Here is a 26,883-nt window from a genome sequence, read left to right as displayed (position 1 = left end):
AATAAGATCAACTTCTACGGACCCTCAGAACTATTGACACTGCTGTTACAATGCCTGTTTGTGTGCATGGTCACATTTCAGTACAAAGCACAGTGTAGCAGCTGCTGTGTTGTCTGGCACTATGAAGACAAATGGAAAAGTAACCATAAAGCATATGAAAATATGAAAGTGTTGTTTCCAATTGCAGAGAGTCTGCTGGGGAAGAGGGAGAGAGGAAGAGGACAATGATTCTTCTAAAATATGTGCCTGGTTCAACAAGGTACCTAAATATAAATAGAAGTGACTACTTTTGATTTCAGTGAAGATAACAAAGGGCATCATCAGCCTGTATTTCACTGTAGAGTTTTACTGTATATAACTTCTTCAGTGACCTAAAATATCTCTTCAACTAAAATTTCCATAGAAAACAAGTGCTTTGGAATAAGTAGACTTAACTCCCCTAGTACTTGAGAACTCAGAAGTTCACAAGTAACTACTGAAGAATACGGAAGGCCAAGGAAAGGTGGAAGTATCTCTGGTGGTAAACATTTCAGCCCAAATGAAATCTGTGGGTAGCTTGGGTATGGTAGGGTGTGCAGATGAAATGACAATGTGATGTGAGGTCATGGTAACAAATCAATTACAGTAAACTGGAACAAACTATAGTTTTGAAATGCTATGTTCATTTGAGACCACCACTAAGGAAGTCACATTTCCCTAGTTAATTCTCCCTGAAATTATGATGGCTGTAGCATATAGATCAACTTTGGAGAGCAACTGACACTGTAAGTTCCAGGAAGAGAGATCATGAAGTCAAGTTTCATTTAGTGATACCTGTCTTTGTGTCATCCCTGGGGCAGGGTGTTTGTTAGGATTATCATTTTCTTTACCAGCTGTTGGCCTCCATCCTCAGTGATTGATACTGTTCCAGCAAGGAAATCCTGGTGCTTCCAGAGCAGTAGCAGCACTGGTGATACTGAATACAGTGGACGAGATGCTGGCTTGTTCTTGGTGGATTTTGTATCTGTACTATGTCAATATTCACTTTACTCACCTGTTTCACAATAACACCCTTGATTTATTGGTTAAATCTTAAGAACTGAATTGTACATCAGAGCTTTCCCACTAGCTGATGAGTTTTTTTGCTTAACCATTTATCTTCCATTTTCTGCCTCTATAAAATGGAAACTACTTGTCAAAATGCACCCCCACCCCTCCAAACGAATGCCCACTGAATTTGAAGCTAGGCATTTTTATATATCTTAAATTTATCCTCTAGCAAATTCTATTTTGGGTGAATTAATATCCACTAGGAACTGCTGCCAGAGTTGAGTCAGGCAAGAGCATGGGTGAATAACTCAGAGCTTCCCATGAGCAGAGTTCTGGAGAAAACTAACAAGGGGTCTGCTCATGTATGTGTAGAACATCCTCACTTTTTTGGAGAGTCCTTAACTCTGATTGCTGAGAAATTGGGGTGCTTCAGTACAGCAAAACCTCAAGTTTTGTTTCTAATCAAGACTTACTTGGAATTTTCAGTTTTTCCTGTTTCCCAGTTGAAGTTTCCTGTGTCTTGTAACCATTTAACAATATGTTACTAACCCTTCATTATGTCCTGCCTTATTCTCTTTTAGATGAAAGAGACATGTAAAGAAGAATTCACCAACCCCTGTGACTGAATTTGAGCGATAATGTCAATGGAATTAACACATTGCCATTGTTGAATGGTCTCCTGTGGCTATATAAACATCAAGGTAACACATTTCCAAAGCAGGACATGTTACTGATGGGGGGCTGCTGGTTTGGGAATATTTCCTTACTGACAAAATACTGATGTAGATGGTGGGGGGAGGGAAAGGTTTATCTTGCTGCTTTTTTGCTGAATTATGGTTTATTTGCTGAAGATAATGTATTACCTTGTTTGTTATGTGAGTTTAGCTTCTCTGCAGTCACCTTTAAACAACAAGGCAGTGAGTTTGCTGTGTTTCTACTAATCAGGGACCATACCCAGGTATCAAAAGGTGGGAGGTCAGTCTCAAAGATGACCTCACCAGGCAAAGACAGACACATCCCTCTCCAGAATCCATGAGATATACCTGCTGTCTCTACCAGAGCTAAATCAGTTCTGGAAAAAAAAGGATTTTAGCTTACAAAGCTGAATCTGACACTTTCAAGAACATTAGGACTAAGACAGCAGAGGGGAAGGTATTGCCCATCTGCTGTTGTCCAGTACTGTTGTTCTGGGTTGGAGTTTGGAAAGCAAAGACTTTTCAGCACCAGGAATGTTCTGGTTTTGGGCTGATCTTGAGTAACAAGGGCTAGGAAAGAAAGTTGTGATGGAAGGAAGAAGGAGCTACTCTTGGCAGAGTTTGTCAGGACACAGAAAATGAACTGATGAATCATGAACACTGCACATGAGTTGTAACTGAGTGGACATGGTTTGTGTGAACTGAAGTCCTTGCTTCTCCCTCAAGGGCTGTTTGAAGCTCTCTGAAAGCAGAGAGGAGAACAGCTAGCAAACTTTGTGCTTCAGAATTGCAGATAAATGGCTGCTTTCATCTATGGATCAATCATTTGTCAGCCTTAACACAGTGGCTGATGGCTTTAGTCTGTCTCCACTGTCACCTGAAAGCACTTATTGTGAAATGAAACGCAGTGGCTCAATAGCTTGACACTTTTGCTACCTCTCCAGTCCAGGCCTAAGAGCAGAATAGAGGAGTGTTCTACCAGACTCAGCAGTGTTTAGTTGGCAGTCACACTGCCCTGAGGAGTCAGTAGCTGATCTTTTGTGAGTTGTGATGTGTGGAAATAGTGGATTTTGGTTTTGTGCATCATCAGCTGGGTACAAAAGCTGATGGCAAGACCACGGAGTCCTGGGAGAGGATACCAATGGCAGGAGCATGCACAGCCTGTTACTTTTTTTTTCCCTTCACTATGTATTACCTTGCATTTTTCCCTTCTTTCTTTCTACCTTTGCTTTTCCATCCATTTTCCCCCCACCTACCCACTTTTTGGTTGGATTTGTGGGTTTTTGGCAGGATCTCCTGAACAATAGATGGTTTTTCTGAAGAACAGGAGTTATTTATGGAGCCCTTCTGCACTTCTCCAGGGTTCTTCAGGAACCTGTCTGCAGCTGGCCACTGCCAGAACATGCACTGGCCTTACAGAAGCTGCAGCTTTGGCCAACAGCAAGTAACAGTAGTGACAGCACCAGGTAGGACAAAGTGGTTCATCATCTCAGCCACTGAATATGCTCCTGATTTTATCACTTCAGACTGTAATAAGTTAACTGCATATATATAATGACATCTAAACTTCTAGCAGAAAACCCCGTGGGAACATTGAGTATGATTGCAGTAGTTTATTTCCTATTAATTGACAGTAGGGCTCCTGATCACCCAGAATTCATGTGGCAGGAACATCATGGAGAGGCAGAGGAAAGAAATGCTGAGTTGTCCTGTCACAACCAGTCCTTTACAAGTGTATGTGAAATGAATCTAAAGACTTGTGTGGTCATGCTGCCAGTATTTCCCTCTGAGTACTTTTAACCCAGTCTCCTGGTGTCAGCCTAACTTGGCAGAAGTGTAGAAGTCACACATACCAGTTGGGTCCTGTGTGCTTCTTGAAATGGTCTGAGGGAATAGCTGCGATGCAAGTGAATGTAATAGCAGGCAACAGAGAATCAAACAGGAGAGCTCCTTTTTGAATGCCTCGGTCAGGAGAAAAGCATCAGTCACAGCTCAGGATGGGTCACAGGGTACACGTTGCACATGTGTGAGTATTCCTTGTGCCCATAGTCCCTTTGTTTTGGTTTTTTACTTTGTATTAAGAGGAAGAAGCTGAGTAGCAAGGCAGTGAAGCAAGCTCAGAGTGAGGAGGAGGAGAGCTGTGAGTTCTATGGCTTCAAGTCTGACCCCAGCAGTAGCTCCTGTAGAAGCTTAAGTGAGTATCTGCGTATTAGGGGGTGCCAAAACCAGTGACCCCATTATTGATAACCATCTAAACTGTGCTCAGAAGAAATGCTTGCTCTCAAACACGACTTTGATTTCCTCCTGCACACTCCCCAGCATTCTTCTTAGCAGAATTTAAGTATTTATGTTGAATTTAGATCGTGTTGGTGTTTGTTTGTATCTACATTTGATTGGCAGACATAGATTAGATTGTAAAGTGTCAGTAATTTAACAAGGGCTTTCCCATCACAAAAGCAAACATTGTATTTTTAAGAATGGTATATATGATGTGTGTGTTAGTGATTGCCAGGCTAGAGAGGAGGAGAAATCCAAGTAACTTATGCCAAAGTAGCTGAAATGCAGTATTTTCAGTGCAATGCAGTCACTGCATACCTCTGTTATTCTCAGTGCAAGTGGAACTTCTCTGCATTAACTGTTTGGATAGCTCACAGCTATGCGTCATCCCTTGGTTTCCCAAGGAATTGCAACCAATGTATTTAAATCATTTGAGTGCCTGATGTTCTTTACAACTTAGAAGCATTTGTTCACTAGAGTAAGGCTAAATTTTAATTTATTTTTCTAAGCACATCTATCCAAAATGATGCTGTGCTTTTATATTCACAGCAGGGAGCATTGTGAGGTTAAATATCCCTTTAATCACTAAGGATGTAATAAAAACAAGGAGAGTTCTTTGAGCTGCAGAGTGTTACCCAGGGAAAAATCTACTCTGGAGCTTACAAATGTGAGCTGAAGAGACAAACTGGGCAATAAAATCCACAACTATGGACCAAACCGACTAAAAGTTGGTCTGTAGCTGCCCATCAGGAGCTGGGATTTGGAGGGGGGAAAAGGCCATTCAGCACCTCTAGAGCCATAAGAGCCAGGTCATAAACATTTCACATTCTGCTGGGTGGGGGGAGGGAGCCGTGGGCCTGTGATCCTGCCTGGAGCTTGTACTCTGGCCTATGGCTGCAACAAAGAATGAGATGAGGAATTTGCCAATATGAGAAGAGTGGAGGAAAAAACCTAGACAGATTAGGGATTGCAGGAAAAAGTTGTAGCTGAGATTGATGATATCCAATTCATGTAAGTTTATGACAGCCTCATCCCACTGCTGACTTGAGTGATCTGTGAAATCTGACAGGTGCTTCTTTTCTTTTACCAGTGATGTTGAAGGAGTCTTACCTGAATGTTGTTACTGTGGACTCCAGTATCATTTTGCTGGTGAACATGTTGGGTGAGAAAAAAGTATGATTTGGAATTATCCAAGGACTTTTGGCTTAAAAGGAATATATATTTCCAACTCTTTGTCCTACAGATGATATGTGTTCCATCATAAAGCTCTGTATCAGCTTTCAAAAGCTGTCTTGGAGGAAGTACCACGTGAATCTCTCATAACATTCATTTTGGTTTTATGGGAGATCCTATAAAGAGCTCAGCTCAGACTCCACAGGTTGGTTAGACATCCTGTGGGTTTGGTTCCCTTCCTCCTGTGAGGTGCACACACAGTTGTGTGTCCCCTGTGGCTGTATAACTTCTTATACTTCTCTTTTTTTTTAGAGAAATGATTAACTGTAGTGTAGCAGAAAAAACTCAAATCAGTGATGGGAGTAAAACAAAACAGCATTTCTTGTAAAGTGCCCTGAATCAAAATCTGCTCCATTTTGTTTAACTGATCTGTTCTCTCATGCTTGCTGCCAGTGCTAGTTACTTGCCCTCAGTTGGAGGAGCTGGACTCTGCTCAGCTCTGTAGAGCTCTTGATAGATTTTTTCATTCCCAAACCTTTGTATCTTAACAGTTTTCATTTGTTCTTTGAAGACAGTTCCTTTAATTGGGAATTACCCTGTTTATTGATTTCCTGTTTTCCTTAGAACCTTGTTGTGATGAGCAGTGTCTGGGAATTTCCTTATGAAACTGCTAGAATTAAATCTTGGTTGATAAAACAAAGTAACTTGCAAAGTAACTTGATTGAGGTCTTGCTGGCTTTACAAATGCTTGCACTCCAAGGAAAATAAAGCAGCATGCCAGTGGATCTGCAATCTGGGAAGTGTGAAAAGTTTAGATACGAGCTTCTGGGTTTGGGCTGCTGCTTTTTCCTGAGATTGGCTTTTCAGCTGAGATTGCCCAAGCACCTTCAGCTGGGCTTCCATCCATTCTGCTCAGGATGCTCAATTTACAGTTAAGTAATCTGCCAGCAAAGTTTAAGCCCTGCATGGTGCTTCTCTTCACGTATGTTTATGTGCCATGTGTGTAACTACAGCTACAGAAGTGTTTATGTCTGGGTGGTAAGCCCAAGCTGTTTGCATGTTTTCTAAGGCTGATCCTTTATGGCTTCTGATGGAGATGGGGTGGGGAGGAAGGGTTCTGGCAGGGCTGTGTGGAGGAAGGGACGCTTCCCCGGTCCAGCAGAGGAAGGGCAGCGCTGGCACCACAGTGCTTGGTTGACCCTTTCCTGTGCTGTCTTGCAGAGCTGCTCTTGCTGCTGTCAAGTCCTTTCAGTATGTATTTTTTGTGTATTTGAGTGGGACAGAATGCTGAGCTGTGTCTGGGAGACACAATGGGTTGACAGGAAAACAGTGCACCTAACATCAGGAGTCTGTGAAGACTTGAAAGAGATCTAGACAGAAATATTTTGCATTTGACTCTGGACTATAGCCTTTGAGGCTAAACTCAGCCTTCAGTGTTAAGTGGCTGCTAACTATTTCCCTTCTTGTCTCAATGCTAAGTAACTGCTGGGAGAAGGGTGCATATTCCAGGAGGGCTGTGGAGGGCGGATATGATAAAAGGGAGACAGAAGAGCATCCTCTTTTTCTTTAGTTCAGGAGCACAGCTCTGTGGCCAGATACCTCAATCCACAAACCTGCAAGAGAAAAAGCCTCCTGTTAAAGTCATAATGTACAACTTTTCATTTAGGTGAGCTACTTTCATACAGTCCTTTGCAAAGCAGATCCTGTCACTGCTGAGCTCTCCACAACACCAGGGCACCCATTGTGAGTTCACATTGGACTGTTACCAACTGTTTTGTTTTGCCAAATGTGATTTGTGCATTTTGAGAGCACAGGGAAGATTTGAGGGTGATGCAATTTAGGGCTCAGCGTGGGATTTCCAGCGCTACAGAGATTCTGCCTTCTCAGGGGCCCTTGCATGGGTCCCAGGGTGAGTGTCTGCATGGCAGTGCAGATGTAACATACCTAAAGACACTAGACAACTTTTCCCAGGAAAAAACAATCAAACCCAACTGTAGGGGGAAAAGGTGCCATTTGCCACTGTCAGAATAAAATGCTGTGTCATGAGTGCAGTGAGGAACCAGGTAGGAACTATTCCTTATAGTACCACAAGATAGGCAATGCTATATACTACTTCTTCAGAGGAGCTCTGAACACTTTGTAAGCTTTTACCATTCCTGTAGCCACCCATAGAGACCTGCTCACAAACCTGCCCAAACTTGGGCAGTGCCTACACTGCCAGATCTCAGCCATGCCGTCCTGACTGACCCTGCTCCATCCTCTCAGGCAGCTCAGTGCTGTCTGAGGGGCTGCACTTGTATTTCCTTGTTTTCTATGTGAGATGTTGGTCCCTAGCAAGGAGAGGGAGACACATGCTTTGAGGCTGAGACAACCATAGGAACAGTAGTTTCATCAGGCTTTTTCTCTGGAAAAACAAAGCTTTTCCTCATGGCCCCATGTGCTCAGTGGTGCCCCATGTGCTCCGCAGTGAGCTGAGCCTGTGTTTAAGGGGCAGGGTTGTGGATTCTGAAGTTATCTGGAAAGTCTGAGGCTGCTTCATGATTTTAATTAAATATGAAAATAAGTAGCTGTAAGTGTAGGGCTGTCTATTTTATTTTAGGTCCTGTCATGATGTCTTTCCATACTTGCAGATTTGTCCCGTGCAGAGGGCAGAGTATCCCTCATAAAGAGATTGCCAAGATGCTCTGGGGCTGTGGCCTGTGTCTGCCAGGTGGGAATCTGCTGAATGAGTCACATGTAATGACAGTATGGCTATCCTCATATTTCAGAAGGGAGTATCTCTTAAATGCAGTTTGCACTCCTCCCTGTTATTCTTACTCGCTCGTGCAAGCTCAGCCAGAGAATGCTGCTTCCCTTGGCAGCTTGGATAAAGCAGCAGTGTGTGTGGAGGGAACCCTGCTGAGGTTGGATTACTGGCCACTCTACCCAGGTGCTGATACACATCAGCGATGATCCAAGACTGGTTCTTTCAAAAGATGATCCTGTTGCATTGTAACAGTCTCCCAGGCAGTAACTTTACGCCTTGCCCTTGAGTTTGCTCTCAGAGCAGAGGAAGTTCTGCTGGGACAGAGGTTGTGGTGCATCTTGTGCAGGGGCCTGCTAGCCCAGGCCTCCTGCTAGCCCAGACACTTTTATCTGTTCTCGTGCAGTCTGAGAGCCCCAGACACCAGCCAGAGATGGCAAGATGAGATCTCCCAGTTCAGAAGGCAGGAATGGGGGAGGGTATGAGTGCAGACAGGTTCCCTACAAGGTCCTGTTGAGTGTTAAAGGTTAAAGCTTCACTTAAGGCCTGAGAAGTGTCAGAAAACATTTGCCTTTCTACAAAAGAGGGAGAATGTTTTTTTTCTAATCACCTCCTCAAAGAGATGCAAAGCAAAAGCTCTTGGCCTCTGCTTTTGTCATCAGGCATCCCCTGCCTTCTGTGCTGCCCTACCTGCCCCCTCAGCACAGTGAGGGCCTAGCGTTAGAGCTGGGCACAGCTGCTGTAAAATGTAAAAATCCTGCTGCTGTAAATGAGCTTTGAGCAGAGCTCTGTGTGTTACTGCCTTACACATGTCAGAGCCACTAGCTCTCCCATCCCCTCCCACCCACAGCCTCCAATTTGCTGGTGAGCTCTTAAACACCAGCACGTTCACCTCTGGCTTCCCAGCAAACTGCCTGAGGGCTCTCCGTGGACGGGTAATGTGCTGCATTCTCCCCTTTGCTAGGGATGAGTTTCCTGGGGCTTGCTGCTGTTAGTCACTTTCCAGCAATAGTAACAACTTCACTTTTTTTTTTGACACTTTTAAAACCTTTCCCGTGCTGGAGAATGCCAGAAAACTCTTTGTTAACTAGTCACGCGTAATTAATGACTCCACCTTCCCCATCAATCAGCTGGGAAAAGCCAAAAGGATTTGAGTACTTGTAGCAAATGTGTGTTCTCTAGACATGCTGATGGCAGTGTGCAAATGAAGTGGCAGCAGGAGACCATCTCGTAGCCTTGGGTGGGGGAAGCAGTAAGTCATGATACACATCCCACGCTCCTGTCAGGTGAAGAGTCTGAAATTCCCAGCGCTGCTGCTGCTGTGGTGCAGTTTCTGACTGTGTGGGATGTTGATCCATCTCGCTGCTAGCTCGAATCTGACCCAATTTTTGTTCTATTTTTCCTTTTCAGATTCTGATTATAGTTGTCTTTTTCACTTTCTACAATTAAAATGCTAGCATTAGAAAAAAAGCAGGGCACGGTGCGGGGAGGCAGATGTATGCTGGCATTCCTTTTGTAGCAGAGCATTTCTGCATCCTCTTTTGTTTGTGTCTGGTAGCATCTAAAAGTACAAGCAGAGACTTGACCATGATACCGTTTTCAGCTGATCTTTTCTCTTCTAATGTATTTTTCCACATATATAATAAATAATCTCCAGTTGAGCTACAGGTTGATGTTGCTCCACCACATGATGGTTCTCTCTTCCGTGGTACTGAGAATCCCCAGCTCTGGATGTCCCCATTTTAGCTGAAGGGGAAAATCTTATAGTCTTCTGTATTATCCAGTAGTTTTAAAGGCATGTCAGGAAGGCTGGATGTGGTCCTTCAAAGGTACCAGGAGCCTATGGACCATCTCCTGCTGTAAAATCCTCCTCAAGACTTCTCAAACTCTGCAACCCCTTTTAAACATTCTTCCTTGCCACACTAAGCATTAGATTTTATCTCTCTATCTAGTACTGGGATGCCTAAAACTCAATATACTATTGAAAGAGCCATTTCCTCCTCTGATTAAACTCTTTTGTGCTCTTTGCATGTGCTTGCATTGCCTGCTCCAAAAGTCAGTACAAACAGAGCTAAAAGGATGTTGTTAGGGTATAGGGACTAAGTAAATTCAGAATAACATTTTGCATATCAGAGTAAAAATCAGATGTTCCAGTAACATCACTGACAAACGTTTATTTTATTGGGAGCAAAACCAGGCTGTGAATCAGCTGCAGCCTTATAGTATGCTCTTGGAAATGAGCAGAAGTCCTAAACTTGCTGTGCAGGATCCAGCACTGGCCCCTTGAGTCTGATATCCTGCTGTTGACCTCCACTTGTTGGACATCTTGGACCTAAAATGTTAGTATAGCCATTTCTGTGTGCGAATGCATGGAACTCACTTCTTCACTGGGGTGCAGGGGCTGTTCTGTGCCCTGAAGCATGAGACTTGATTGCTGTCTCTTAGCACTTGTAAGTACAAAAGCTAATGGTCACACTTGCAGAATAAACTAATTAAGAGAAAATGCTCAAGTCCTTCAGTTTCTGCTCAGTCTGCCTTCAGTGAGAGCAAAGCCACTAACAAGGCCTGAAACCAGGGCCCGATCCACCGCAAGGCTCTTGGGTCCCTTGCAGGACCCAGAGAGGTGCCAGCTGAAGGAGCTTGGTGCCCTGAAGTGGTACACTAGCACGGCTGTGTCATTAAGCCATTGCAGCTCTCTCTCAATGCTCAGCTGAGTAGGTGCTGTGTGTGGAGCAGCCTCGGTGCCGAGCGGCAGAGCAGACACGTGCAATGGTCAGGTTCACTGTGCAGCGAAGGGCTGTGAATGCACAGTCTGGGCAGAGAACTGATGTTCTACCATCACCATGTCTCTGTTAGCAAAGGCATCTGTTGGTGAACAAACACTCAGTCACGCAGCATCCCAGTCATGGCAGCAAACTACCACAGACTGTTAATCGCCCACTGGGGAAGGAACAAGCTTGATACAGTCCTGACTCTGATACCAGAAATCAAGAGGAAAATGATTCTTTGCTCTGCAGATAAAAATTACTTTAAATCCATGGAATGGCCAGAAGGAGAGTTTTCCTACTTGCTGTTTAAGGGATGTTTTTTAGTTTGTAGGTGAGTCTTCAACCGATGGTTTTGGTCTTGTCTCTATTTGTTTATAAGTGCGTTAGCAGTAAATCAAGGTGCATTTCCCCTGTAGGGTTTCCTGTATGTCAAAGCCATGTTAATTCTCTTTGATTTTCTTCCCTTAGCCCCAGCCATTGCTGCAGATCCTTCCTCTCTTTGTCCCTTCGGACATCAAAGGATTGCAAGGGGACAGCCCTGGCAAGAAGCTCCTCCCTGCTCATTAGCCTCCATAAAACAGGAACTCACCTTGGCTGGCTGTGCCTGGAGTGCCATCCTCATCCCAGTCACTCTTGACACTGGATCTCAGAAGGGAAGGGCTTTTGCTTGCCCCAGGAGAATAGACTTTTGCTTTTGAACTGGACTATTTTGGGTTCCTTGGAAGAACTCTGGTGGCACTCTCAGCCGTGTAAGCTCCTGGACTCCCCAGTACATGGAAAAATGCAAGCTTTGCCAGGTGAGTAAAGGACTCCCTGCTTCCTTATTGCATGGAAAGATTGGAGACCTAACACAAGAGTGTACCATCAGTTTACAAAGAGAACAAGTGGTCCTGAAGGGCTGCTAGCATTTATAGTGTTGTGTGTGTGGCTGGAGAGGATTTTTAAAAGGGGGGGGAGGGAGTGTGGGAATAGATGGGAAATTGTGGTCTTGAGCGTTCCTTGGAAGATCATTTGTAAGGTAGCAATTATTCACAATTGTGCTCAAAACTCCCTTAATCTGTATCCCCTCGTGCAGTGAGATCATTCATTGAAGGCTGGAGGTGTTGTTTTTGTATTGTCTACAAAGTGCCCTGAGTTCCTTCAGGTTGAAGGCCACAGATTGGGAAATAAATGTTGTATTGCTAGCAGTAGTTCTGCTACAAGTTACTGGGGTTTATCTCACTTTTTCTCTGCCCTTTGAAAGTGTAAACCCCAGGCAGGCACACTCCACCTCTACCAAACACAGGATTTTGTGATTTCCTTAGGATTTTATATACGTTTTTCTTCATCGACCTGTTGTTAACATGCTGTTAACATCTGTGTGGGGCATGATCACACATGGAGTGACAGATTATGTTGGAAAATTAAGGGCCAGTCCAGAGGCAGTGCATTTCTCAATGTAACTGAACCCAAAGTTTAGTCTTGGATTTCACCCTGCATGGGAAGGGAACAACTATTTACCTAGTTTAGGTGTGCAATTCATATGTACATATCATAGATGGTTGGGTGTTCTCAGCCTCCTTTCTCTACCTCTGCAAGGTAGAGAAGGCATTTCGTTCACAAGCAAAATACTTGTGCTGTGGCTCAGATAATTCCCACCTTCCCTGTTTGGGGTTTTTGTGGAGCAGTCTGTGCTGTGTTGATCTGATTGAAGAGAATTCTGGGTTGAAAAGCAAAAGAGCGACAATACAGACTGTGTGATGGTATTTTATCATGTTGAAAGATTCCAGTCATTGCAGAAGTCACCTCATTTTCTTACTGAGTTGTTGCTGATGTAAGCCCCTCACACAAGAAATATTCCAGGTGATGTCTGGGTGCATGTGAGAGGCGAAGCCACTGCATTTGTAGAAACACCATACTTCCATTGTTGCCAAAAAGCTTTCTGGTTCTGAGACAGAGTTCCCTGCAGAGGATCAGGGTGTTTCTGCTGACATTTGTAAGATCAGAAAACAGAGGATTGTTTTTGGCTGTTGGCAAGATTAATTTCTCAGATAGCTTTGTATATTGGTGTGCATGTGTTGCCCCTGGACACTGGGTAGCTGATGGTGTTGGACTTCACTCAGAGACAACAGCAGCCAATGCAACGATAACTGATTTTAGTGAAGGCAAGACGCACACCTCACACCTTGTTTGGGTTTTCCCATTAGTGCAAACCATTTCCCATACATTTTTGGAATGTTGAAACAAATGTTCTGACATCATAGCACATTGTCTCAGTAATTGACAATTAATTGAGAGGCTACTTTAGATGAGTGGATTATACTCCAGCGTCTTCCATCCAAAGATCTTGTCTCCCAGGCAAACGTTGCTGAACTGACTCTGATTTCTCTTTCTCTCCTTTCCATCATCTCCAAGGTAGGAAAAATGTACAGCATATTCTAGATAAGAAAACTGCTTGTATTTGTACAAGGGCTTTAAAGTCAAGAATTGAATAGGCTAAAGATCTCTTCACATTCAGTGCCTTTATCATAGCAGCTATCTTTATTTTCAACTGCAGCTTGGCATAAAGAATGTGTTTTAAAAGGTGCTGTGTGTGTTGTTACCAGTAGCTTTGAACTGCAATTCTTGGGAAATGTTTAAATCTTTTGCTAATAATGCTTAAAATAAAAAATCAGTCAGAAGAGGAAACAATAGAAGTACAACTTTCACAAGTTCAGTTCGGTGCTGGAGGCGCTGCCAGAAACGTCTCCCAGCTGGAGATGCGTCTGGGGGGAGATGTGTGGGGCCTGGCCTTAGTATCAGAGGCACAAATGGTGAGTGGGTTTGAAGTGCCTTGCAGACCAGCCTTTGGCTCTGCACAGAAATTCCAGAGTGGTTCCTACAGAGGAATCCACCACTGCAGATCCCGCTGATGCTGACTGCACACCACTCTAGTCAGCTGTGGGGATCCATTAGCAAGCTCACACCTTTGCTGGGGCCCAAATCCTCATGCAGACTGTTAATGTCCTGTTTTTCAGCCTCCAACTGTGCACACAAAACCTGCAGAGTGAGAGACATTAACTACATTTTAAAATCTTTGCTGCAGTGTTTATTGTGTGCGCAGCTCTTTGTCTCCTGCAGCATCTCTGCTCACACAGGTGCATTGCGACTCAGTTTGGTAAAGAAACAGGTTTTTAACATCTGCCTTTGATTTTTAATTCAGTATTGAACTCCTTTCACTTCAGTTCCTCTTGATTTCATTGGAAATCTCCCCTCAGTAAGGACTCCTGAGATCTGCCTGGTTGTAGTGTCATTTAATGGCATTGGAATTTGCTTACAAAAATGTTAATTGTGGAATTCATTTGGGGATGGAGCCAGCATCTGTCTAGCTAGTCAAAATCTGTTTGCATGTATTTGTGACTAGATGACTCCTGTGGGAAATCAGCCCAATTTTATTGTAACTCCTTTTGATACATGTGCTGCACTGAGCTACTGAATGCATCGGCTCATGGCAGCTTTCATGTCTTTGCAAGAGGATATGGGGGAAGCTTTAGTAGGAAGATGTTAACAGGCTAATCTTAGTGAGCAAACTAGGTGTCACTTCTTAGCCAGTTCATTAATGTCGGATCAAAGCAGAAAAAAGGGTAGAGGATATTTTTTTTTAAATGCCTAAGAGCCTTTACAAGCTGACAAAATGGTATTAAAATATTTTTTACTTCCTCATCCTGAGAGAAGATTCCCTTGGACTCACTTTGGGTTGTTTTTCTGGAAAGGTATTGCTTTCTGAACAAAAAAAAAAGGTAATTTCTCTGGAGAGAGTTGTCTGTTTTTCATGCTTGTTCTTTGGAGGATGTTACTGGCAAAGCTGTAACAAGCTGAAAATTCCTTTATTTCTAAATAAGATCTGATCAGACTGAGAGGCAGAAAAACCTCCCTTTGAACAGAGCCATGCAGGGCTGGTAATGCCTCAGTGCAGCACAAGCCAACAGCACTGCTGGGGGAGTGCCACCACCTCCTTGAGTTCTGGCCACTGCTGCTGCAGCCTGGCAGTCCACCACTACCCATACTGCCTTTACACCTAAAATTAAACTGGTGGGGTTTTTTTTGCCTGGGTTTCTCAATATGGCAGAAGCAATCTTGTGTGTTACAGTAGAGTAACCTGTGGGAGGTTTTTAATCCAAACAGCTTCACAGAGGTGGTAGGTACCATCAATACCAAAGTGGGTTCCTCCAGAATAGCTTCCCTTTCCTCCTCCTCAGGGCGAGAGTCAGTCCTCTGCCTGTAGGTGAAAGTGTTCCTCAGTTGTGCTGTGGTGTGTTCCTGAAAAAGCACCTTCCCCTGCCATCACAGGCTCCTCCGTGGTCTCCATCTCTGAGCCCAGCTCAGACCAGCCATTGTCTTTTCAGAACATTCCATGGTCTGGCTCTGTCACCTCCTTTTCTTGCCTTCACTTGCATTTGAGTCCTCAGTCTGTCCCTTCTTTGTCCTCTGGAGAGATTTTTCACCTCTGCTACCACCTATATGTCACTTTCTCCCATTACCCACTGATACACTTAAAATCTTACCAAGTCCTTCCAGCTTTCATTTTATTCTCTTGGTAAAGTAAACCCTGATCATGCCAGAACAGGAATGAAAGTGCATTGTGGCTGCCCTCCAGCAGGAGTTGTGGAACAAGGGAAGTCAGGTGGAGTTTGTGCAACATACAAATCCTGAAAAAAATGCATCAGCTGAAAACAAACCTGTTGGGAAAGCTTTTGTTCCTCTGAGCCCAGCGAGTAACAAAAGCCTTGGAGGACAAATGGCTTTTCTTTAAGAGGTTAACTGTGGCACACACTCCCCAGTTCTCAGCGGTACTTGAGAGCTTCTTGGGTGAGCTCAGGGCACACCAGTGTGGGATGGGATGTGCTCACCCTTCTGCTACAGTAGGTCAGGGAGCTGGAGCTGGCAGGCACTGTGTCTCCAGACCCTGTCCCTGAGCAGGAGCTGCCTCCTGCCAGCTCCCCTCCTGACCCTCTGAAGTGACCCTTCTCTCTCCTGGCAGACGTGAAAGCGCCGTGTGAGGCACTTCCTTCCCCCAGCCTGGAGCCCTACCCGCAGAGCTCCATTGTGGTCACCCTGGAGGACATGGATCTCTGGATGAAGTTCCACCAGATAGGGACTGAGATGATCATCACCAAGTCTGGCAGGTGAGAGGCAGGACAGCTGCCCACTCTGCTCCCCAGCAAGCTACTGACAAAGTCTCCAAGTGGTCACTTTTTGAATGGTGGCCCTTAAACTAGTTTTGTAGCCAGTTACACACAACTCCCTGTCTCTGGCAGAATAATTGCACTTTGAGAATGTCTCAGAAGTCCAAACTGCAGTGCACAAGGTCCCTGTGGGAGATATTTGTGTGCTTTTCTCACCACTTAGCACTGATGCTCCTGCTGTTGCTGTGAGGCAGCTCTGGAAAGCGCCCTGGGCTTCCTTCACCTCAGTCCTAGGCAGCAACACTTGAGCAGCAAGTGCCTGGGCTTGAGCCTGCCTTTGCAGTCAGGAACGTGGTGTAGAATAGTAACGAGCTGTGTGTGCAGACTGCTCTGAAGTTTAAATGAGTCATGCACTGGGGAGCTTGCAGTGAAAGAAGATGAAATAGGGAAATTGTAATGCATGATGTCGAAGCTGCTGTGAGGTGAAATAATCCCCTTGGGTAGGGAGGTAAGTGTCAGAGATTTTTTGCAGAGTCAGAAGATGAAAGTGGTGGCAGGGAGTGCTGGAATGGAAAGCTGCACCTGCTCTGAGGTGAGAGCACATTCTACCAGTCCCAGAAAATGCTCTCATCTATCCTCCAGGCCTGCGATAGCTACAGAAGGCTGGGGACTATTTAAAGTTTCCCACTGTTGTGTTAGCAATCAGAACAAGGGCAGTAACAGTGTTAGGCCTTCAGTGAGTGCTGCCCTGTTAGTGCCTATTCCACTCAAACCCATAGGGCTAGGTGGTACACCATGAAAATGCCAAAATGTTCAGTGGTGGCCCTGTAGAAGTGATGTTACCAGCACAGTAGTGAGTAAACATGCCAGGCTGCTTGATCATTGAGTGGTATCTTCTTCATAGAGAAACCCTTATGCTGGCTGTTTCATTTCCCCTCCAGACGGATGTTTCCACAATGCAAAATCAAAGTCTCTGGCTTAATCCCATATGCCAAGTACCTCATGCTCGTAGATTTTGTGCCAATGGACAACTTCAGGTACAAGGTAAGTACTGTAAATGGTAGAAGTTATGCTGCCCTACTGCCTGTTTTTGAGATGGAGTAGTCTTTGTGCTTCACTGGCCAGGCTGATAAACAGCATTATCTCTGGACAAAGTTCTGAAGTAAATGGTGGCTTTTATGCCCCTCAGGAGTTATTTGTCAGTTCTGCTTGGGGAGCAGCTGGAAAGGTAAGTGATTTTCATTGTAAGTGGTACAGTTTTAATCATGATTCATGTCAGGCTTCTCTGACAGTCATTGAGAGAAAGAGGAAAAATGAGGTCTAAACTTGGAGCTCTTTTGGTGACACAATCATGGCTCAGAAGAGAGAATCTACTACTTGTGCTTCAGAGCAGTCCACTAAATTAACAGTGAAGCAAAGTTGCTGGGGCTTTCCTGGAATGAGATTAGGGTTTTTCTTAAGCTCTAGATTTCTGTCTCTCCCTTCACAGTGGAATAAAGACCAGTGGGAAGTTGCTGGAAAAGCAGAGCCCCAGCTCCCCTGTCGCACCTACGTCCATCCAGATTCCCCAGCTCCTGGCAGTCACTGGATGAAAGAACCTGTCTCCTTCCAGAAACTGAAGCTCACCAACAACACTCTGGACCAACATGGGCATGTAGGTTGTAGCTGGCCTTTGTGCTGTGCTCTCTTGGAATTCATTGCAGATGGAAGTTATGGGAAATAAGTGTGACTTGTGAGGAATTAGATCATGTGGCAGTTAAAATGTATCCAAGTGCCCTTTCTACCTTCCTCAGCCCAGCCCTTGTGCCCTCTCAGCTTCCTGCTAGGGAAGGCTTTAGTCTGCACTGTCACTGCAGAGGCACAGTGGAGACACCAGCCCCAGGCAGGCATCCCTGCTGTGAAATGAATGTCCTGGAATCTCCTCAGGAGACTTTGCACAGTGTGCTGGCAGTGGTTGCAGATGGAAACTCTCTCTTTTGTCTGTGTCTGTGCCAGATCATCCTCCACTCCATGCACCGTTACAAGCCTCGCTTCCACATTGTGCAGGCAGATGATCTCTTCAGTGTCCGCTGGAGCATCTTCCAAGTCTTCAGCTTCCCTGAGACTGTCTTCACTTCTGTTACTGCCTACCAGAACGAGCAGGTACAACATGCAAATACTCCTCTTGGACTCTCAATACTAAAATACTGACACCAAATGAAAATACTCTCTTTAGAAATCTGGTAAAGGAAAGTGTCTCCTTCCAGGCTGCTCATCTGGGCACCTGTGGTGGACCTTCCTGGGTGGGAAGAAACAGGCACATTACTGTTCCTATGGAAAACATCTGCTCTAGGATGAGTCACTAATTGCATTAAGTGTGCTGTCAGTGATGAGCAGAACCCTAAATGCAGTAAAAAGATTGGGCAAAAGTCCAGAGATAGATACTGACCCTGTGTATTTCTCTAGTCAGATGAGTCCCACCTAAATTCCTGCTGACCTTGGCAGAGTCATGCCTGTGTGTGTCAGTTCCTGGGAGAGCTGTTACTGTGGCAGGGCTGTGCCCAAAACCCTCAGACAATCTGTTGTGATAAATACTGAGGTGGAAGTCTTGAAACCCAACCAATCAACATGACACTGAATCTTACTCCTTTTTACTTTAAGATTACAAAGCTCAAGATAGACAACAATCCATTTGCTAAAGGTTTCCGTGAGCATGGGAAGAACACCCGAAGGTAACTATTTTGTCATCTTAATTTACTCTTAACTGGAGTTCACTTGGGAGTTTTACTTACGGCCAATGAGCAAAACTTCACCAGCAAGCCCTGCAGGGACTGCTGCATTGTGCACACAGCATTTGCCTGTGGCTGGGAATGGTGTCCCCTGTGCAGCCTCCTCCCAGGGGAGATGGGGAGTGGGAGGAGACACAGGATTTCCTACAGAAATGTGGGAGGTGTGACAAATTTGAGACTTGCATTCGCTTGGGAGTTGGAGCTACACTGGAGTCTGATGTGTGAATAGCAGTGATAACAGGAGTCTGCAGCAGATCACTGTGTCTCTCTGAGATCAACTGGATTCTGACATTTGGAGGCTCCCTCATCCACTTTCCCTGTGTGTGGGAAAGTATCTCTTTCAACAGGAGATGTGTCTGTGAGCAGGAAGATGGATGCCAGCACCAGCGAGATCTTGTGTCTGATCTGAGGGCAGACAGTGGATGAGATGAAGAAAAGCTTAACCATAGATTGGCAATAGAGAGGGATTTTTTTTCCAAGCAGAAAAATGTTATGAAAATATCTGAGATTTTGTTTTTATGCCTGAAAAAAAAAAAATCTCATTTCCTGACTAAAAATTCCAAAATTGACTTTGTTACTTAAACCTTGCAGACGCCGTGGGTTTTCTTTCTCCTCCTAATGGAATCATTTGTGACTAAGCTTAGGCTCATTTGTCATGGAGGAAAAAGCTGCTTTCAAGCAAAAGCCCCTCTCAATGCATACAGAACTGTGTGTGTAGCTCTTGCAGCCAAGCTGAGAGGGCACGTGCAGAGCCGGTGCCCACCCTCGGGTGCAGGGGGTGTGTGCCCCACGCTGAGCTGCAGCCCTGCTTTGGACTTGCCCTGTGCTGCAGGGCCAGGGCCTCGCTGCCGTGGCTGACCCGTGGTGCTTCAGAGCAGGCATGTTCCCCCAGGGCTGGCAGGGCACTGTGCTCAGTGTCAGAGAGGCTCATCCCATCTGTCCCAGCAACCCTCGTGTTCTGATCCAGGCAAAAAGCTTATGTACAAGCTGCCCTCGTGTCTCGTGTCGTTCCAGGGAAGGACGAGCCAAATGCCAGAAGCCCAGTCCAGCCAAGGGCCAGAAGAGGAAGCTGCCTGAGGAAAAGGAGCCTGGTGCTGAGGAACGTGGTAATATTGATCACAACAAACCCAGAGGAGGATTTCCAAACAGCGCCCAGGCCACAGGAGGGGAGAGAAACAGCAACATATTCCCCTCTCTGGGGAAGAGTGGCCTGGGTGCAGTTCCTAATGAGTGCTGTGTGTGGCCTTGAGTCTCTGACTGTTTGGGAATGATCCTCAGGAGGCTGCTCACAAATGGCTTGTCAGTACTGATTCATTAGCTCTCCCACCAGCCTCTCAGCCTGGCCATGCTCTGTGGCCACGTGTCACCGTGGGCTCTGCTTTCACAACACTTCAATAGAGACAGGAGCTTGCAGTATCCCCTGTTGCTTGCTTCCTGGTTCTCACTGTTGCTGCTGTGCCAGGAGTGCTGTTTGTGCAGCTGGTTGGGATGCAGAGGTGGGAACTGATACCATTTGAAAGAAGTATTTAAATCTTTACTCATTCTGTTTGGGCGGGTTTTATTCCTGATCCTTCCTTGCTGCAGTTCACAGTGCAGTAGCACAGCTGAGGAGGGAGGACAGGGGAGGACTGAGCCACTGTGTAAGGGCAGAACAAAGCTGTAAAGGGATAGTCCCTTAAGGCAGTGTGGCTGCAGAAGAGGTGTTGGTGTGTTTCCATCTGCCATCCTGTGATGAATGCAGCTGCCAATAGACCATTGTGAGCTTTGTCTCTCCTCACTTCTCATTCTTTCCCACTCTTTCCTTTCCACACCGTGAGTCAGATTTTGAGAAGGATGAGAATGCAGATGTGAAGGAGGAGGGTACTCCCGTGGTGGTGAGCAGTGGATTCCCCTTCTGGGTGTCAGAGCAGAGCGGCAGCAGCTCCTTCCCTGCAGCGTCACCAGTGCCTGCCGACCAGAGGGAGGCTCTGCCCAGGGAGCAGCAAGTGCCCACTCCATCCTACCAGACGTACCGGTGAGTCCCACCTCCTGCTGCTGATGTCCAAAGCTGCCCTTGGACTCATGAGGTTCCTCCTCTTCTGCTCGGTGTGTCCTGGGAAGAACAGTCAGTGGGGGTAAGGAAGGATGCCTTTCTGTTGGGCAGTGTACCTGGGCAATGAGTGCTAGATCAGCATGGAGATAGCTCCACAGCAAAGCCTTTGAGGGACACCAAACCCACAGACTCAGGCCATACTCATCTCTCAGTAACTCTCTTCATTTCCCTGTCCTTGGATGCTCTCCCAGCAAGCTCCATGTACCACACAGCTTGCCTGGCCTTTGGAGGAAGTGAGCTGGGGGACTGGCAGGACTCCAGTGATGTTTTCTCCCTCCTTCTTATTGCAAATTCAGACCTGAGTTACTGTGAGCCCAGGCTAGAACTGAGCAAGAACTAGGGCAGTCTGGCCTTACCTTCCTTGGCGCCGAGATCTGTGTGAGTGACAGTAAGACATGGACTGACCTCCACAGTAGCAGCAAGGTGAAGCAGTAGGCAGGGGAAGAGGGCACACTGGCAGAGGCCCTGCCTGTCCCTGAGGGATCTGTGTGGGCTGTCAGCGGTTTCCCTCTGCCATGGGTTTGACTCGCTCTTCTCTCTGCCCTGGGGTCAGGTTCCACGAGGCCGGGGACAGCCAGCAGCTTCCCCCCCGCGACGGCCCGGCCGGCAGCGATTTCCGGGCACGGTGCCACCCGCTGGATCTCGCCACGGTGCCCGAGCACGACTCCAAGCAGCTCCCCGAGGGCTTCAGCAACCTGCCTCCGCTGCCCCCGCCTCTGCCTCCTCCCCAGGACTACACAGGAGTGGTGAACGTGGCCCTAGACTCGGTGGGGAAGCCCGGGGCCCGGGCACCGATGTACGGCCCGTACGGCCCCGAGCAGGGCCTGGGGCAGTGGATGGTGCCGGCCCACAGCCAGTACCGCGCCATGAGCTACTCGGCCTTCTCCACGGAGTACAACACACAGGGGGCTGCAGGACATGCCCACGGGGCCGTGGCAGAGTGGAGCCAGTACCCTCTGTTCCCCTATGCCTGCTGGTGAGCAGGGAAGCGCTTCCCCGTGAAAGAACTGAAAGAAAATTGTAAATGAGATCGGCTTTGCTCTGGGGTGTGGACCTGTCGAAGCCTTGCCTGTGCTAGGCAAAGAGGTGTTGCTGCAAGAGGTAGCGTGGACACCTTCACTTCCTTGTCTCCTTGCACAACACCCTCGCCATATTTCACAAGCAGTGCTAAACTGGTGGCTGCTCCAGCCGTGTCAGTGTGGGTCTGGCCGAATGTGTGTTCTGCAGTGTTGTTTGTTCCCAGCAGGAGTGGGAAACCACAGGAGCTGCAAGAGCATTTTCAAGAGCAAGTATTTCAAGAGCCGACAAACTCCCAGTCCTAGGCTGGTTTGCATCTCGCTTTTGGCAATTTCCAAAATCCCATCCTCCCAGGACGTGTGTGCAAGGAGACAGGGGCTGAGTTTCACTAAGCCACCCAGGTGGCCAAGGAGCTGTAGAGAACTATGACAAAGATGAGCAGAACAAGCAATCCCGTTGCCTCCGTGAGCAGTTTCCTCACTTAGTGTAGTCCGACCAAAGCTAGAGTCTTGCCTTCCTTCCAGCAGCAAACCAAACCAAATGCAGAGCAATGCATGTGTGTGGAACTCGGCAGTGAGTCGTGCAGGCAGGGAGGAACTTGTCCTGTGCAGGAGAGGCAGCAGCAAGGCTGTGTGCTGTGTCCCCTCTGCCCACCCTCTCCTGTCACCCCTAGATCTGAGGTCAGTGAAACTCCTCTTTCTGCTCATGCTGGAGGGAGGCTGTTAACAGAGTGTGGGGGATGCTCTTGGGGCTTCCAAAGGCCTGGGACTGTCAGAAACAGCCATAGACACCAGTGCTATTGGGGTCACTCTGACCTTTTCCTTTTGAAGGAAAAGAGATCTTTCACTTCAAATTTCTTCCTTCTTCCCCCCTCTCCCACCCCCCTGGAGGATACAGCCTGTAGTGCTGGTCACCGCACTGCTTTGAATGACCTCTGTCTGCTGACACTTGTCCCCTGCTCCTGGGCATATCCTTCAATTCATACCCTTAGGCAGGGAGCTGGTGCTGCAGAGCTGCTGTGTGAGCACCTCCCAGGCCGGTTGGGAAAGGCATCCTGCTGCTGTTGGGGCAGACTGCAGGGATCTGACTGCCCCAGAGCAGTGTCAGCTCCCTCCTGTGTGTCCAGCATGGGCAGGGGTGGTTCTGCCAGGAGCAGCCTGTGTGCTGCGTTGCAGATGGGATTTCTTTGCATCTTTGTTTTAGAAGGAGGAGTCATCCCTGTTTGCCCAAGGGGCAGAATGGCCCTGGCAACAGGGTCTTGTTTGAGACAGACTTTTTGCTTCTCAGGGAGGACAGACATGTTCCTAGGTGTTATTTAGGGAAGGTTTCCTTGTCACGCTTTGAATGCAGTGCTGTGTGGCCTGTAGCCGTGGGCAGGCAGTGAGGGGTGTCACTGAGCACATGTGCCACGTGGCTTCCTCTGTGTGACATGTGTGCAGCAGATGTTGTCCCTGAGCAGCCCTGGGCAGGTTTGTGACTGTGCACTGAGCTGTTCAGGCAGCAGGTCACACTGTGTGTAGGTAGAGGTGTCGAGTCATGTTTGTTGTTGTTTAAAATTACTTTGAAAAGTAGCCCTAAACGTTTGTGAAACAACTACAGTGATTGCTTCTTTATTTAAATAGGATATTACTAACTGCTTTTGTACCACAACTGTGATATGTACAGAGCAGCCAAGCCCTTCCCTCAGCTCCACAAGATGTGATGATGTGCAGTGTTTAAGTAACGGTCTGTGCCCATGACACCCACCATCCTCCCCTCTGATAGCACCTGGCCAGCAGTGATTGCTGCCTGCTGTGTCTGACATGCAGCTGGATGCAAGTGACACTGGGGAGAAAAAAATGGGGAGGAGATTGTTTATGGCCCCAGAAAATTGCGATTTCCTGCTGTCCAAACACCAGCTGCATGAAGACAGGTCAGGTGTAAAAGGCTCTCTGGATGAAAAAGCATTGTGAGTAGCTGATTTTGCCACCACCATTTCCCACAGCTTGGAAATCAGATGAAGAGGCTGCTGGGGAGTTGGGGCCTGAGCCCCATGGGCAGGGCCCCAGGGTGGGACTTCCCAAGGCAGCCCTCGTGCCCCCTCTGAGGGCTGGCAGTGCCATGCTTACCAGGAAGGAGAAGACAATGCATTACCTCACAGCCTCCTGGGTTAGATCTGTGTCTTTGAAGTTGGGTTGTATTTCCCTCTGTCACAGAGTGCTAAGGAGGATGAAAATGGTGCTGTGGTGAGTGTAGCTGGGAATTGGGCAGCAGGTGGAAACTCCTGGGTGAATATGGGTGTAAAGCTGTTCTTCACAAACCCTCAGAGTAGCCTTGCAAGTGCTGCTGCCCCTGGGGCCTGTGGTGGGGCAGGTTTGGCAGACAGCTCTGCACCAGGGGAGAGACAGCCCTGTGCCTAGCACAGCTGTGAGTCACTCTGGTGAATGCCCTCAGGTGCGCAGGACTCCGTGCCCTTCTCCAGTGAATCATCTCGCTTAGAAAAGCACTTTTACAGTCTCTGGTTGGAGACTGTGGCTGGGCTGCTTTGTGAAGCCTTTGGAGATGGTGCCTGTAGGTGTGTGCTCTGGACTCTGCCGCTGCCCTCCCTCCTCTGCAGTTCCCACTATCTTGTTTTCTTCAGCTGTGGCATTTGAAAGTCTGTATGAGCCGGACTGCAGCGCTGGTTTTGCACGCGTGCCAGGTAATGTACTGCCTCTCTGACAGCTTCAATAAAGGGAAATGAGACATGTGGAAGGCAGGCCATTAACAGCAATAAAATAAACTCTAAAGTGTGGGTTTTGTGCATCTCCTTCAAGCACACCAGTGCCTCCACCGGAGTGCTGTTACCTGGGGCCAGTTTGTGCATGCCTGACAGGCTGTTGATGTTGGCAGTGTTCAGCCAGCCTCTGGTTATCCGCTTCATTGCTCCCTCTGACTCAGGCTCTTGCACTAATTCTTTGCAGTAAATTGTTTATTTTCTCTGTGTTTTCTGCACCTCTTCTGCAGAGGAGTTACATAAGGGATGAGGGCAAACAGACTATAAATGGGATCTAGGTAAATTTCCTATGGGAAATAAAGGTCCTGATTTATTTTGGTTTCTCCTGCTGGTTTTTGCAGCCTGAAGCCTTGTCTGATGCTGCTTCCATGCAGATGGGAATGGCAGAAGATTGCATTGGTGCCAGTGCTGCAGTTCTGCCCCAGGCAGCCATGTCCTGAGGAGCAGCTGCAGGCTAGGGCCGGGCTGGGAACCCTCATCCTTAGGGTACAGCATCCCGCTCCCCTGGCCCAGGCTGTGGCCTACAATGCTTGTGCCCATGCTCTGGCTCTGCAGAGGAAGCTCCTGCCTGGTTTCAGAAAGAGTGTACCTGGTCTCCAAGCACTGGAGGGAAATGTGCTCAGCTGGTGAAACCCAGACTTGCTGCCTGGTGCTGTCAGATTGGCCTCTGTGGCCCGGCCAAGCCTGGGACAATGCTGCTCACCTGCACCTTCCCCCTCAGATCACACAGCCGGTGGCCAGGCTGGCTGTGGGCCTCCCTCAGGTGGATGTGGCAGCACAGCCTGGGAGAGCTGTCATTTGGCTCCTGCTGACCCTCCCAGGAGCCTCCTGCAGTGCCTTTCCTCAATTGGTGTGTAAGCAAATCCAAGTGAGCTGTGCAAACCCCCTTCCAGGAACAAAAACATCCTCTTGAGTCAAATGGAGTTTTATGGCAGAGCTTAAAAGCCACTTAATTCACCAGCCTGCAGTTGGGATCCCACAGGAGCCTCTTAGCAGGGGGCTGCAGCATTTGGCTGGCAACAGCAAACACTGGCTGGGGCTGGCCTGGCCAAATGCTCGTGCCTGGAGCCACCTCAGCTGCTCTCTGCCTCCCTTATCACGGGGGGTAGGTGTCTGCGCTCCCTGCACACCCCCAGCCTGCACGGACCTTGTGAGCAAGAGAGGGCAGATGAAGCTGTCCAGCACCAGCTGGGGAAGAGGACAAAGGGGTGTGTGGCTCTTTCTCCCTGCCCAAAGCCCCCTGGCTGTGGCACTCAGGGGCAGCTGGGGGCAGTGGGATGGGCACCCGTGTCTGCCTGCGTCCCAGACTCGGTCCTGTGCCTGGCTCCAGGAGCAGACATTGCTGAGCTGCCCTCACTGTCTTGCAGAGGTGTGATAAGGTTTAAATGTTGCTCTGACACTGCTGCAAATCTGAGCAGGAGGAACTGGGAGAGAGAAGCAGCTGCTCACAGGATAAAGTGAAACAAGCTGGGAAAGTGTTTCTTGCCGCAGCACATTGTGTCCACTGCCCAGAACAGATGCTGAAGTGATCTAAAGACCTGGGCCTGAGCAACAGCATCAGACAGAACGTTAACAGGGGTGAGGAGGGGCTCTGGCTGTGATGAGCAGTGTTACTGCTCAGCCTGATTCAGTGCTGGTCCTTTCCAGTCACGTGCGTTTGGTGTGTGGCACAGGGCACTTGGCTGCAGGTGCTGGGTTGCTGCTGACACTTCTGTAATGCTGCTTTTTCCTTTGAATGTGCAGGTCTACAACTACAGTGTTCCTGCCCAGACAACACCCTGCTTGGTGAGTGTAATGGATGGGCGTCATTCCCTTCTACTGTAGTGCTTTGGGGATGTGCTGAGAGTTTTATGTCCTGTTTCTACTGAAGAGGGAAAATGTGCCTCCCTAAAGGCGTGTAGCGAGTGCTGCAGGACGGGCACGCCGTCAGCCACGCTCCCTTCTGGGATCTGCCCCTCGCTGTACAAACAGGGCTGGGAGGTGAAACATGGCTGTGGGTGCTGTGTGGGCACTGTCAGCCTCCCCATCCCCTCTGAGCGGCCACAGGGCACCGGCACCAGGGAGGGAGCCAGAGCTGTGTGCCGCAGCCTCGGCGGGAGCCGCTGCGCTGGGGCAGCTGCGCTGGGGCAGCTCTGCAGGGCACTGCTGGGGATGGGTCAGGGCAGAGCATGTGGGGGTGGGTTGGGCCTGATTCACTCATGCTGCAGGGTTCATCCCTCGCTGCTCTGTTGTTGGTGCTGCCCAGCCCTTGGCTCGCTCACCATTGGTTTGGGCTCAGTTTTAGCACCTAGAAGGGGCTCTGGGCAGGGCTGTGCAGAGCAGCTCAGGTGCCACCCAGCAGTGTTTTTGGGTAAGCGGGGAAATGAGAACTGTTACAGACCTGGGAAGTGTAAGTCAGCCCTCCTGCATCCTTCAGGGCATC

The 26,883-nt window shown here is 47.7% G+C and overlaps 1 protein-coding gene and 1 long non-coding RNA gene across 2 annotated transcripts; both read left to right on the top strand.

Moving 5' to 3' along the window:
• The first annotated feature begins 202 nt into the window (after positions 1 to 202).
• Positions 203 to 11,303, top strand: LOC133627022 (uncharacterized). Its single transcript, XR_009819884.1, has 3 exons — positions 203 to 259; positions 1,611 to 1,730; positions 11,154 to 11,303. It is a non-coding gene; the product is annotated as an uncharacterized LOC133627022 (long non-coding RNA).
• Positions 11,304 to 11,401: 98 nt separating this feature from the next.
• Positions 11,402 to 24,425, top strand: LOC104553740 (T-box-containing protein TBX6L). The gene is made up of 9 exons (XM_010196495.2): positions 11,402 to 11,482; positions 15,685 to 15,829; positions 16,771 to 16,873; positions 17,319 to 17,483; positions 17,825 to 17,971; positions 18,470 to 18,540; positions 19,612 to 19,703; positions 20,419 to 20,611; positions 21,243 to 24,425. Exons 1-9 carry the CDS (start codon positions 11,467 to 11,469, stop codon positions 21,667 to 21,669), a joined length of 1,359 nt encoding a protein of 452 aa, XP_010194797.2. The 5' UTR covers positions 11,402 to 11,466; the 3' UTR covers positions 21,670 to 24,425.
• Positions 24,426 to 26,883: the final 2,458 nt, after the last annotated feature.

This window comes from Colius striatus, chromosome 17 (assembly GCF_028858725.1).
Source record: "Colius striatus isolate bColStr4 chromosome 17, bColStr4.1.hap1, whole genome shotgun sequence".
NCBI lineage: Eukaryota > Metazoa > Chordata > Aves > Coliiformes > Coliidae > Colius > Colius striatus.
This window is presented reverse-complemented; position numbering and strand designations above follow the sequence as displayed.

Excerpts from the sequence above, each read along its gene's own strand:
- LOC104553740 (XM_010196495.2), top strand. Across the intron at positions 17,484-17,824 it reads CTCTGGACCAACATGGGCAT|ATCATCCTCCACTCCATGCA; the intron begins GTAGGTTGTAGC and ends TGTCTGTGCCAG. Across the intron at positions 18,541-19,611 it reads CATGGGAAGAACACCCGAAG|GGAAGGACGAGCCAAATGCC; the intron begins GTAACTATTTTG and ends GTGTCGTTCCAG.